Source organism: Hippocampus comes, unplaced genomic scaffold (genome assembly GCF_001891065.2).
Source record: "Hippocampus comes isolate QL1 unplaced genomic scaffold, H_comes_QL1_v1.1 scaffold105, whole genome shotgun sequence".
NCBI lineage: Eukaryota > Metazoa > Chordata > Actinopteri > Syngnathiformes > Syngnathidae > Hippocampus > Hippocampus comes.
The window spans coordinates 2156178-2169935 of NW_017806235.1; the positions used below are offsets into that span (position 1 = coordinate 2156178).

Genomic DNA, 13758 nt, shown 5'->3' on the forward strand with positions numbered 1-13758 from the left:
CTTACATTAGCCTATCCAAATGGAAACTATCGGAGAGAGAAGCAAACGTTCTTGAAATTAGTTAGCGCATTGTTGTTTTGAAACGTGTGTACTAGTTGCTTCGCTTAGACTGGCTATGAGCACATTTTGTGGCTTTTCACCGAGCTCCTCCTTTTAGGTCCAGGAACTACAAAGTCCCCCCCGAGCCAGCCAGGTTGTGAAGGACTGTGTGAAAGCCTGCCTCAATTCCACCTATGAATACATCTTCAACAACTGTCACGACCTCTACAATAGGGAATATCAGACGGATCCTGTAAGTTTGCACATCTGCATTTAATTCACACTCAAAAGATTTTTCACCTTCTGACATGTTAAAACCTTAAAAAAAAACACTTTGTGAAGAATACAAATGGGCCGCTGCTTACTAACGTGAAGGTGTGGCCCTTCCCGTCCCCAGTCAAAGGCGGTCCCTCCAGATGAGCAGGGTCCGAGTGTCAAGAACCTGGACTTCTGGTCCAAACTCATCACGCTCATTGTTTCCATTATAGAGGAGGATAAAAATTCCTACACACCTTGCCTTAATCAGTGAGTCTGTTTCATGTGTTCACATTTTGTTTGTGGCTCAAAAAACTATATGTGTGTAATAGTACATAGTATAGTAGCTATTCTTTATTCATTGATGGATTTAGTTTGAGCGTCGTGTTTCTTCTTCTAGGTTTCCACAGGAATTAAATGTGGGCAAGATCAGCGCTGAGGTCATGTGGAATATGTTTGCTCAAGACATGAAATACGCCATGGAAGGTCAGCGCCGCTTGAATGACATGAACAGCAGAATGGGAAGGATGGGACACTTGTGCGCGTTTGGGAGTGTCATATAAAAAAGGTTTTCCTCCCTCCCCTTCCGTCTTTTTCTCTTTCTGTATTTAGAACATGAGAAGCACCGTCTGTGTAAAAGTGCCGATTATATGAACTTGCACTTCAAGGTGAAGTGGCTTTATAATGAGTACTGCAAGGAATTGCCCACCTTCCAGAAACATGTACCTGAATATCCGGCGTGAGTACTTTTTAGCCAAGGACCTACTTTAAGTAGCATGCGGCAACAAATCATGTCTCCCCCCCCGGTTATATTTCCACTGCAGATGGTTTGAGCCATTTGTCATCATGTGGTTGGATGAAAACGAGGAAGTATCCAGAGATTTTCTCCACGGTGCTCTGGAGAGGGACAAAAAAGACGGCGTAAGCACTTTTAGTCTTTCATTATTTTCATCTCTGCAAAATGCTCTGAAGCGCCGAAAACCCAACACACAAGACTACGCGCTTAATTTTAGAAACATCCTAAGAATATGTTAGTGCGCTATAAATATGTGGAGAAAAAAAAACTGTCCCGGAAAACTTTCAATCGTCAGCAGTAAAATGTGAAAGCTATTCAGATTTGACCCCCGATAATGTATTCATGCACGTCTCGTGGCAATTCAGGTAATTCGCAGCCGACTCAGCACATAGGATGCTCAGGCTGAAGACCCCGCAGGCAATCAATAATGAGTCGCTACCAGAGGCGAATGGCAAAAGAAACCCTTCTACCGCACATTCCAATCTCTTCGATGGAGGCCGCTTGCATCATTGAAGCGAATGGAGCCGGAAAAAGAGAAAAGCTCGCTTCAGGGGCTGTTTAACCCTTTCATGCGCCAATAATAATAATAACCTGTAATCTGATAACATGAGAAGCTGTCCACTGGAGTGATCGCTGCCCCCGAAAGGGTTAATTGGGGATCGGACCTCCTCCTGTTAAGCGCTTGCTCTTTTTCGTCTTGTCGTGCAGTTCCAAGTCACTTCGGAACACGCTTTGTTCTCGTGCTCGGTGGTGGATGTGTTCTCTCAGCTCAATCAGAGCTTCGAAATCATCCGCAAACTGGAGTGTCCCGACCCCCAGATTGTTGGCAACTACATGAAGAGATTCGCCAAGGTGACCTTCACCTCCTCATGCTATCTGCAGACATCTTCTATAACATGGTCCTATTTTCTTCTTCTTTTTTTTTTTTAACTCTATTTCTCTTGCTTAGACCATTGGCAATGTTCTGCTGTCTTACGCCGACATCATCGCGAAGGAATTTCCAAATCATGTCAAGAAGGAGAAGGTGGTGAGTGTCAAGACAAACACTCAGTCGGGTCGATGCTACGACCGCATTACTCCGTGATGACATTTAGCGCACGAGGCGGCACAGCGTGCGGCAATAACTTTTCCTGAAAATGAACAAAAATATGTCACGAGCAAAATCTGCAAGTCTCGCCTCAAATCTGACCAAATGCACAACTGGGCATGGCTCGCAGCCATCTGACGAGACGCTAGATGACGAGCGGTCTGAAATCCTCGCGTCAGCCGTCAGCAAATTCACCAAACGCTCTCCTGTGACAGTGAAAAAGACGGACAGACCGTAGCGTCCGCTTACACACTGAAATGGAGACAGACGGCGGTCGATCAATAACCTCTTTATTGTAAGAATAAACGGTTCATGTTGCCAAAGAAAGCATCCAACTAGCGTTTCTCTCAACCGTCAGCATTCATCTCACAGACACGGTCTAGCAATCCTTTTCTTTCTTCCACGCAGGTCTACTATGCTCGGGTCAATCTTGGGCATGAAGTTTTTGTTAGACGCTACTTGGTGTCAAAAGTTTTGACGACCACCGATCGACGGAGGTCCAATACGAGAGCTTTATACTAAATCCTGGTTTATTACCGATGATGGCAATTAGAGTTTGCGGCAATGTGGAATTTCCAGCAGCACAAATCCCGCCTCTTGAGAGTGTAATTGACACGGCCAGCTTGCGGTGTTTCAAACTGAATTAATTCTGTGTAATTAGCTGAATGTTGTATAAGCTGAGCAAAAGCGGGTGGCACTCCCAGAGAGACCGCAGCCTCGGAGGACGATTTAATTAGTGCAATCTCCAGCTTTTCTTGCCCTGCTGACTTTTTTTTTTTTTTTCTTTTTTCACAAGGGCTAGAACGGACTGATTTGCAGCCAAGCATTGGCTGCATGCAGATGAAGAGTGAATCCTAAACGTATATGGACTGATTTTTTTTCCTTCTTTTTTTTTTTCTTTTTTGTATCTGCAGCCATGTATCATCATCAACAATATCCAGCAACTCCGAGTTCAGCTGGAAAAAATGTTTGAGGCAATGGGAGGAAAAGATGTGAGTAGCAGCCCGATTCAGACGATCTTCTGATCCGCATGGAGTCTATTTATTCCTCCCCCCATTTGAATTTTTCTAGCTCAATGTGGAGGCAAGTGACTTCCTGAAAGAACTGCAGAATAAACTCAACAGCGTCATGGACGGCCTCAGCCACATCTTTGCTGTCAGGTTGGTGTGCCCCGCCCCGTCTCATTTGATTGTCAGTGGTGAGACGTTACGAAGTCCAAGTACCGTATTTTCCGCACTATAAGGCGCTTCGGAGTATAAGGCGCAGCTTCAATGAATGGCCTATTTTAAAACCGTTTTCATATATAGGGCGCACCGCATTATAAGGCGCATAGAATAGAAGCTACAAAAGTGGCTGCGGTTGCGTTATGCATCCACTAGATGGAGCAACGCTAAAGTGAATACAATACAATACCGATTTATTTATACAGAGCATTCACTGCTTGCCAAGCCCCAAGAGTTGCCATCAATCTGTTCTTTGCTGTAGTTTCCAGCCCCAAATCGAGGACAACGTCAGACAGATGGGGGACATCTTGGCCCAGGTCAAAGGTCAGACCGTGCCGGCAAATGGCAGCGTAGTTCAGGAAGCAGACAATGTTCTGCAGCCCATCATGGACTTTCTGGACAGCAAGTGAGTCGGGCCGGAGCGTCCAAGAGTATTTTTCGTGACGGCGCGATCTTAACCTGAAGTTCTTTTTGCGCCGCAGCCTTTCGTTGTTTGCGAAAATCTGCGAGAAGACCGTTTTGAAGAGAGTGCTGAAGGAGCTGTGGAAACTGGTCATGAATACCATGGAGAAAACCATTGTGCTTCCTACGCTGACCGACCAAACGGTGGGTGATTCATCTCTCTCGACTTCTCAGCTGCCGAACTTCCAAAGTCAAATACGATGAGCCTTGTGACGAATTATTTGAGGAACAAAAAAGAAAAAAAAAATCTCCTTCATGCATCCTGAATACGTTTTGTATTTTTTAAGTGTGAATTTGCCTCTCAATTGTCTGCCTTTTTCTCCTCAGGGCACTCAGATGATCTTCAATGCTGCTAAGGAATTAGGCCAACTGTCCAAGCTCAAGGTAACAAAAGCGACATCCACAACGTCGGACGAGCCAGTCAACAGCAGACGCGCTGTAAACACTCGTCCTTTTGCAGGAGCACATGGGCCGAGAGGAGGCCAAAGCTTTGACTCCCAAACAGTGTGCGGTCATCGAACTGGCACTCGACACCATTAAGGTACAGCCCTTTTTTTACGACCGACTCACGATTCCAAAGCTAAAATGCTCATCATGTGCTCACGGCTTTAGATACACCTTTGTGACGAAAGCTGTTTTTATTCGCGCAGCAATACTTCCATGCCGGCGGCGTAGGCCTGAAGAAAACCTTCTTGGAGAAGAGTCCAGACCTTGCGTCTCTGCGTTACGCCTTGTCTCTGTACACACAGGCCACGGACAAACTCATCAGGAAGTTTGTTCTCTCCCAACATGCTCAGGGTATGACAGATGTCAAACACACTGAACTCACACGTCTAATTTGACACCACTGAACATTTTAAGCCTTTCGGGGGGACAGCGGTTACCACAGTGGAGAGCTTCTCATGTTATCGGGTCACAGGGTGCATGAAAGACTTAATCGCTTGTTGCCAGTCGAACAAACATCTTCAACTGTGTGCTTTCAGTCCACGGAGGCAAAGGGATCCGCTACACGGCAAATGAAGACACACCACCAGAGAAACGTATGTGCTACTGATGATTTTTTTTTTTTTTTTTTTTTGGTCTCATCATTGTCAACTGTCCACACTGCTAAAACGGAAATCTGATTGCGTTTGCAGCATCGGGGGTGGACGCAGTTGGAGAGGTGGTCATGCATGTGGACATTCTACCTCAGCCTAACGGCGAGCACAAGATCAGCATCAAAGGTAAAGCAAATAGCAGCTGGTCTCAATGTTGGCATTTCTTCCTCGATTCTGGCCCCCTCCCCCACCCGCCGTAACTGAAGTTCTTTCTCCAGTGGTGGCCGCTAACGACTTGAAATGGAGGGCGCAGGGTTTTCGGCCTTTCGTGGAGGTCTACATCATCGGGCCTCACCTTAGTGACAAGAAAAGGAAGTTTGCAACCAAATCGAAGAACAACAGCTGGTCCCCCAAATTCAATGAGAGCTTCCAGTAGTGAGTATCAACTTGATGGCAATGCGCTGATGCGGCAAAAACATTTTAGGATGGGCCCGTTCTTTTATTCATTTGATTCGATCCTGTACATGCGTCCGTTGCATAGTCTTGATTTTCCTCTTTGGGCAAAATTGCGAATATAAAAAAGTGATTTGGCGCCATCTCGGGCATCTTGGTGACAAGGAACTATGTAGACATGAGGGAAGGAGCTTCATTTAGTCAGGTCATCGTCCTTTCTGTTGGAAAAGTAGTGCTTTGGCACCATTTTAGGACATTTGCAGAATAACACAACTTTTTCAGAAAGGATTTGGAATTTTTATGGTATATTGAATGACGAATTAGATGACAAAAGTGACTAAAAGGAATCAGAACTATCGTCTCTATACATTTTTTTTAAGCAAATCTCATCAAACTTCTTTTTTTTTTTTTTTGCCAAAAATAATCGAATATTCACAGAAACTATTATTTAAAAATAAATAGTTAATCGTAAAAAAATGTTATGGATTTGAGGCTTCCAGCAGTGTCGCATCTCGTTTTCAGCTCACTGGGCACCGAGGTGGGTCCCGAGAGCTACGAGCTGCAAGTGTGCGTGAAGGACTACTGCTTCGCCCGCGAGGACCGCACGGTGGGCATGGCCGTGCTGCAGGTGAAGGACATTGCCAACAAGGCCAACGTCACTTGCTGGCTGCCGCTGGGCCGCCGCGTCCACATGGACGAGACGGGCCTGACGGTGCTGCGCATCCTGTCGCAGCGCAACAACGACGACGTGGCCAAAGAGTTCGTCAAGCTCAAGTCGGACCAGCGCTCGGCCGAGGAGGGCCGCAGCTGAGGGGGGCCGGGGGGGGACGGGGCCCCACCACGTGCGGTACACAAGCACACGCGCCTGCAAACGCGCCGCTGTAAATACTTTCGCCGTCATTTTTTTTGCAACATTGAGGGCAGAATATCTTTCTACAAATTCATCTTTCCTTTGGACACATTTTGACTCTTAGCTTCAGGTTAGCCACACTCGTGATACTAACGTCGCACTTTTTTTCTACAGCCAACACTTAGATGTGAAAATCATGACAAGACACATGAAGAGTCGGAGGATGACCACTTTTGCACTTTTGCCTCCCTGCATATTCAAGGAGAGCGTCGCTACTCTATGCTACGTCTGTCTGTGTGTTTGCGCGTTGTTCTTCCACCGCCTGCCCGTCTTGTGTGAAGTGGATCTCGGGCCGCGAGTCTGAGAGAAGTTTCGTTCAGTTAACAGGGGTGTCCAAACAACGCCGAGCAAGAGGAAAGAAAACGTCAGGTCCATCTTAAAAGCATAGCTTGGGGATTTTGGTGCGCCTAGCATCCAGGAGGCTACTAGTGCATGACGCATGCTTACTAGTTAGGTTTAATTGGGTACTCGTGGGCCAAAATTAGAAAGTAGTGTTAAAAAAAAAATGTTCATTGAATAATGCTCATTGAGTAAATGTGCTAATGACTTTCCATACCAATCACATTGTAAATTTATAAACACAATTTTTACATTGGAAAAATCTTTCGCCACAAAAGAAAACAAAAATGCCACAACGTGGATACGCAGTTTGATTTTGAAAACACTTTTAGTAGCAAGAGTGGCCGGTCAACGCAGCCCCCAAGCAAGCCTCCCAAAGGGAGAATCGAAAACGCTTGTAAAGCTCAAAATCGCTTCATGCAGTCAGACAGTTGAGAAATTTGTCTACAAGCAACCAAAAATTCAATATCCCCTTCATGTTTCATTTTTCTTGAAATCATAAGACAGTTGCAGCCAGACTTTGGACACCCCCGTTTATATTTTTGACGAGAACCCTACTGACCTGAGATCAGTGTCCGTCAGTCTTTAACGTCCTGCATGTTGACCCTTCCTACCAACACTGTGATTCACCCGCTGTAACCACGGCAACCGCTCACCCCCTCCCAGTAAAATGGCTGCCTCCAACATTTGCCCAGCGTGAGCATGATGCGTGTATCGTAAATTTCATCTGGGATTTGACTCAAAGCCATGTTGCAGTCCATTGTGTGATTATAATACACAAGCGTGGAGCACAGAAACTGAACGGTGGTACCTTGACGTACAGGTGACCCAACTTACGAGCTGTCACTTGTTTATTTTGTTGTTGTTGTTTTGGGAGGTTTTTTTTCAATCATTTACGGTTGAGCATCAGCCTCCCCGCCACTCAATAGCTGGAACAAAATCCACAACATCCGGCCTCTATCAGTTCATGTGGTTACCTCAAAGTAAGTCTGTGTTTTGTGCTCATATTTTCCTCTTTTTTTTTTTTTTTTTTAATGCAGGTATTTTGCTAAAATCAATTCGAAGCAGATAAAGCAGATGGTGCCCGTTGAATTTAAATGTAAAATCAGTGAAAAACCTGAGCTAGGTATGTGTGTGCCGCCGATGAATGATTTGAGATGAGTGTTTTGAGTTGAGCGCTGATCGTGGCATGATTTCAATTCGTACGTCAAGGTACCACTGCACTTACAAAAAGGGCTAGCAGACCCCCCCCCCCCCAACCCACCTGCATTTGGTCAAATGTGGAGCAGGTCAAGGTTGTCGCTGCGCAAAAAGACCTGAAATTGTGAGCAATACGAATGCGCTGCCGATCCACGCAAGAACCAAGCGCAATATAAAATGCAGTCCCCATCATTTCCTCTCACTTTTGGTCTGTTTTTGTTTGGACCTGTTGAAGATGAAATGTGTTTGTGTCCTTAGACAACTATTTGCCTTGAGAAGGACCCACTTTGCACCAACCGGAGCTCTTACTCGACAAGCCATCAGAGTCGCCGCCAAGCATTTTATGAGCTAATTTATGTCCACTGCAAAAAAAAAAAGAAAAGGCTGACATCCACCGCCTAGTCCACAGCGTCTTTTGTGTGGTCCGATTGATGTCATGATGTCATTGACTATGACCAAACACTGCTGGCCTATCACATATTTCTACCGCAATACAATCACGATGAATGGTATTCACTGTATCTCCAAGAGAAACATCTTTAGGCCATTATCTGTAACGGGGTTTCCCAAACTTTTATTTCTTTTATTTTCTTAGCTCAACACTCAAATTAGATGTTTGATTCCCCCCCACCCACCAAAAACTTAAGCGGGACACACACATACCAGTTTTGAACATTGTAACTGATTTTTTTTAACAAAGAAAAAAAATAGTCACGTGCTTAAACTGCCTTATTACCAAAATTTAAAGTGAGAATAAATACAGACAATAAATATGTCTAGTCTGACTTAAAAAAAAAATAGAATCCTTTCTCACCATGACATAACTGTGACAACTGGGTGCTCAAAAAGCTTCCCCGACAGTACCAACCCTTAGTTTGGGAAACCCAGAACTCGAACCATACTCCATGTTCAATTTTTGAGGAGCGTGTGCTGTGACGTAGTCTTCGTGCGTTTGTCATCTATGCCTTTGAAAACTCAGTTATGTGAAGTTGCAATCTGTACCGAAAAAGAAACCGAGGGCTTCATTACCCGCTTCATGGCGTATAGCGTCAACCACATGGCAGTCTCTGCTCAAGCACAAACGGCCAAGTCAAGATGACACACATGCATGCGTTGCACGCAGACATGATGACCACCCCTGTGAATAGAAAACACAAATGCATGATGGGAATTTAGTGTGCCAGCACGCATCCCCTTTATCTTATGTTGCCCTTTTGTTTTTGGAAAATAAAACATTTGCTGTGTAATGATGAATCATCCACGTTTGTTTTCAAGCTTGTGAATATGTCATCTGTAACAACTATGAATGTAGTGTGAACACAGAATTCGCATGAGAGGATTATTTTCTACTAAGAATGTTTCTAATTGGTTTCCTATCATAATTGATTTTTCTGATTGATTGAACTAGAATGCAGCCTGACTGATCTGCTTCCTATTAAAAGGACATTTGTGTCACAGTCGGGATCTTTGGTGTGTTTTTCTCTACCTACTCGCTATGTTGAAAGCGAAACACGTCGTTTTTTAGCCGAAAAAAACTACCATGTATAGTAAGGCGTTTTTTGACGAAAAAAACGACCATGTATAATAAGGGGTTTTTAGCCGAAAAAAACGACCATGTATCGTAAGCCGTATTTAGACGAAAAAAACGACCAGCTACAGTCAGGCGTTTTTAGCCGCAAAAAACGACCATGTATAGTAAGGCGTTTTTCGACGAAAAAAACGACCATGTATAGTCAGGCGTTTTTAGCCGAAAAAAACGACCATGTATCGTAAGCCGTATTTAGACGAAAAAAACGACCAGCTACAGTCAGGCGTTTTTAGCCGCAAAAAACGACCATGTATAGTAAGGCGTTTTTCGACGAAAAAAACGACCATGTATAGTCAGGCGTTTTTAGCCGAAAAAAACGACCATGTATCGTAAGCCGTATTTAGACGAAAAAAACGACCAGCTACAGTCAGGCGTTTTTAGCCGCAAAAAACGACCATGTATAGTAAGGCGTTTTTCGACGAAAAAAACGACCATGTATAGTCAGGCGTTTTTAGCCGAAAAAAACGACCATGTATCGTAAGCCGTATTTAGACGAAAAAAACGACCAGCTACAGTCAGGCGTTTTTAGCCGCAAAAAACGACCATGTATAGTAAGGCGTTTTTCGACGAAAAAAACGACCATGTATAGTCAGGCGTTTTTAGCCGAAAAAAACGACCATGTATCGTAAGCCGTATTTAGACGAAAAAAACGACCAGCTACAGTCAGGCGTTTTTAGCCGCAAAAAACGACCATGTATAGTAAGGCGTTTTTCGACGAAAAAAACGACCATGTATAGTCAGGCGTTTTTAGCCGAAAAAAACGACCATGTATCGTAAGCCGTATTTAGACGAAAAAAACGACCAGCTACAGTCAGGCGTTTTTAGCCGCAAAAAACGACCATGTATAGTAAGGCGTTTTTCGACGAAAAAAACGACCATGTATAGTCAGGCGTTTTTAGCCGAAAAAAACGACCATGTATCGTAAGCCGTATTTAGACGAAAAAAACGACCAGCTACAGTCAGGCGTTTTTAGCCGCAAAAAACGACCATGTATAGTAAGGCGTTTTTCGACGAAAAAAACGACCATGTATAGTCAGGCGTTTTTAGCCGAAAAAAACGACCATGTATCGTAAGCCGTATTTAGACGAAAAAAACGACCAGCTACAGTCAGGCGTTTTTAGCCGCAAAAAACGACCATGTATAGTAAGGCGTTTTTCGACGAAAAAAACGACCATGTATAGTCAGGCGTTTTTAGCCGAAAAAAACGACCATGTATCGTAAGCCGTATTTAGACGAAAAAAACGACCAGCTACAGTCAGGCGTTTTTAGCCGCAAAAAACGACCATGTATAGTAAGGCGTTTTTCGACGAAAAAAACGACCATGTATAGTCAGGCGTTTTTAGCCGAAAAAAACGACCATGTATCGTAAGCCGTATTTAGACGAAAAAAACGACCAGCTACAGTCAGGCGTTTTTAGCCGCAAAAAACGACCATGTATAGTAAGGCGTTTTTCGACGAAAAAAACGACCATGTATAGTCAGGCGTTTTTAGCCGAAAAAAACGACCATGTATCGTAAGCCGTATTTAGACGAAAAAAACGACCAGCTACAGTCAGGCGTTTTTAGCCGCAAAAAACGACCATGTATAGTAAGGCGTTTTTCGACGAAAAAAACGACCATGTATAGTCAGGCGTTTTTAGCCGAAAAAAACGACCATGTATCGTAAGCCGTATTTAGACGAAAAAAACGACCAGCTACAGTCAGGCGTTTTTAGCCGCAAAAAACGACCATGTATAGTAAGGCGTTTTTCGACGAAAAAAACGACCATGTATAGTCAGGCGTTTTTAGCCGAAAAAAACGACCATGTATCGTAAGCCGTATTTAGACGAAAAAAACGACCAGCTACAGTCAGGCGTTTTTAGCCGCAAAAAACGACCATGTATAGTAAGGCGTTTTTCGACGAAAAAAACGACCATGTATAGTCAGGCGTTTTTAGCCGAAAAAAACGACCATGTATCGTAAGCCGTATTTAGACGAAAAAAACGACCAGCTACAGTCAGGCGTTTTTAGCCGCAAAAAACGACCATGTATAGTAAGGCGTTTTTCGACGAAAAAAACGACCATGTATAGTCAGGCGTTTTTAGCCGAAAAAAACGACCATGTATCGTAAGCCGTATTTAGACGAAAAAAACGACCAGCTACAGTCAGGCGTTTTTAGCCGCAAAAAACGACCATGTATAGTAAGGCGTTTTTCGACGAAAAAAACGACCATGTATAGTCAGGCGTTTTTAGCCGAAAAAAACGACCATGTATCGTAAGCCGTATTTAGACGAAAAAAACGACCAGCTACAGTCAGGCGTTTTTAGCCGCAAAAAACGACCATGTATAGTAAGGCGTTTTTCGACGAAAAAAACGACCATGTATAGTCAGGCGTTTTTAGCCGAAAAAAACGACCATGTATCGTAAGCCGTATTTAGACGAAAAAAACGACCAGCTACAGTCAGGCGTTTTTAGCCGCAAAAAACGACCATGTATAGTAAGGCGTTTTTCGACGAAAAAAACGACCATGTATAGTCAGGCGTTTTTAGCCGAAAAAAACGACCATGTATCGTAAGCCGTATTTAGACGAAAAAAACGACCAGCTACAGTCAGGCGTTTTTAGCCGCAAAAAACGACCATGTATAGTAAGGCGTTTTTCGACGAAAAAAACGACCATGTATAGTCAGGCGTTTTTAGCCGAAAAAAACGACCATGTATCGTAAGCCGTATTTAGACGAAAAAAACGACCAGCTACAGTCAGGCGTTTTTAGCCGCAAAAAACGACCATGTATAGTAAGGCGTTTTTCGACGAAAAAAACGACCATGTATAGTCAGGCGTTTTTAGCCGAAAAAAACGACCATGTATCGTAAGCCGTATTTAGACGAAAAAAACGACCAGCTACAGTCAGGCGTTTTTAGCCGAAAAAAACGACCAAGCACAAGCACATGTCACACTCATGCGACAAAATGTTGAGCGAATCAATCTACAAGGCAAAAAAAGCCACATGGATTTTCCCCCCAAAAAATACTCTGTTGCTTTCCACCAAAATGCCCGCCTGAAAATCAAATCATTCCTTCCAGTTCACACGCTTTGCCTATTTTTCGCTTGATGCCTTTGCCAGACAACTTGGTGGAAATGGCGACATCTGGCGGACGACTATGCCAATTGCACCCAGAAGGAACAATAATACCGTCGTGCCCTCCGCAGCCATTTGGTAGTTTGTGGCGGCATATGCCGTATTTTTTGTTGTTTCTTTTTAATGGAAAATAATTATTTACTCTACGGTTTCCTTCGCCCTAGAACGACAATTACATCCCCTCAAACCGTTGAAATAAGGTCAGCGTATGCTCAGTGTCAAGGTACAAAAGGTTTTATTTGTATGCCTGCTGAAGACTGTGTCCCACCTCAGCACAAATAAAAACAAGACACAAGTTATCATCTTACAGTAAAAAATGAAACCAAAAACCAAGACTTTATTAAAGAAGCATAAAAAATAAAACTCTTGATACATTTCTCATAACCGTCAAACCAGCTGAAATCATACCTTGATACAATTTTTCCCGGCTCTTGGTTAAAAGGTCCATAAACTTTCAAATAAAATATATTTCAATTTTAAAATTTTCTTCAATAATTTTCTCATTTTGTTATAAATTGCTTATATGTAGTACACAGAAAATGAAAACATTAAAAAAAGAAAACAAAAATAACTCTTAAGTAATAAACGGTCACATTATTGTCTGGGATATTTAGGTAAGCAAATCAATTGTAAAAATAAAATGTGTAAAAAGTTTTTTTTTTTAATCTTAAAAATGAGCTAATGACATGCAGATGGTTAACTTACAAATAATGATACAAGTTTTTGTTTTCAAAGAAGCTCGTTTGCTTACGGAAACAAGACGCCCCGATGATTGTTCCGATATTTACACACACAGGTACTTCTGCTGACATGGTTTACATTTTGGTTCAGCGTACAAAAGAGAATTAAAGCAAAAATAGGCGAGTGGGGGCGGCCGCTTGAGTGGAGTCTCCCCCCGGCTCCGCGCCCTGCCCCCCTTTCGTTGGCGAGGCTTGTCTTTGAATCCCCCCCCCCCCTTCTAATCAGAAAAAAGAAAGGTCAGAGGTCAGGCTAGCCTCAGGAAACCCTGTTTTCAAACCCTTAAGCAAGAAAATGGGGGAAGGGGAACACATTGGGCTTAAAAAAATAAAAATCAGCAGTCAATCTGAAAAAAACGGTACCTGTTTTGTTTTTTTTTTTTTTTTAACAATGAAAGTACTGTACATTAAGCCTAACATTCTCTCATTGGCCACATGGACTCAAACAACACAACTTGAAATTTCCTGTTCTTAAGATGCGCCCGAAACAACATCGCCAGTGGTCCGGGGGAGACAT

General features: G+C 43.3%; 1 protein-coding gene across 1 annotated transcript in view; it reads left to right on the plus strand.

The window, feature by feature from the left end:
* Positions 1 to 6862, plus strand: part of LOC109507438 (protein unc-13 homolog A-like) — a 34645-nt gene extending 27783 nt beyond the window's left edge. Inside the window, exons 40-42 of the mRNA XM_019856868.1 lie at positions 4999 to 5085; positions 5178 to 5334; positions 5875 to 6862. Coding sequence (XP_019712427.1) covers positions 4999 to 5085; positions 5178 to 5334; positions 5875 to 6163 — 533 coding nt within the window. The 3' untranslated portion in view covers positions 6164 to 6862. The remainder of the gene's footprint in view (positions 1 to 4998; positions 5086 to 5177; positions 5335 to 5874) is intronic.
* The last annotated feature ends 6896 nt before the right edge of the window (positions 6863 to 13758 follow it).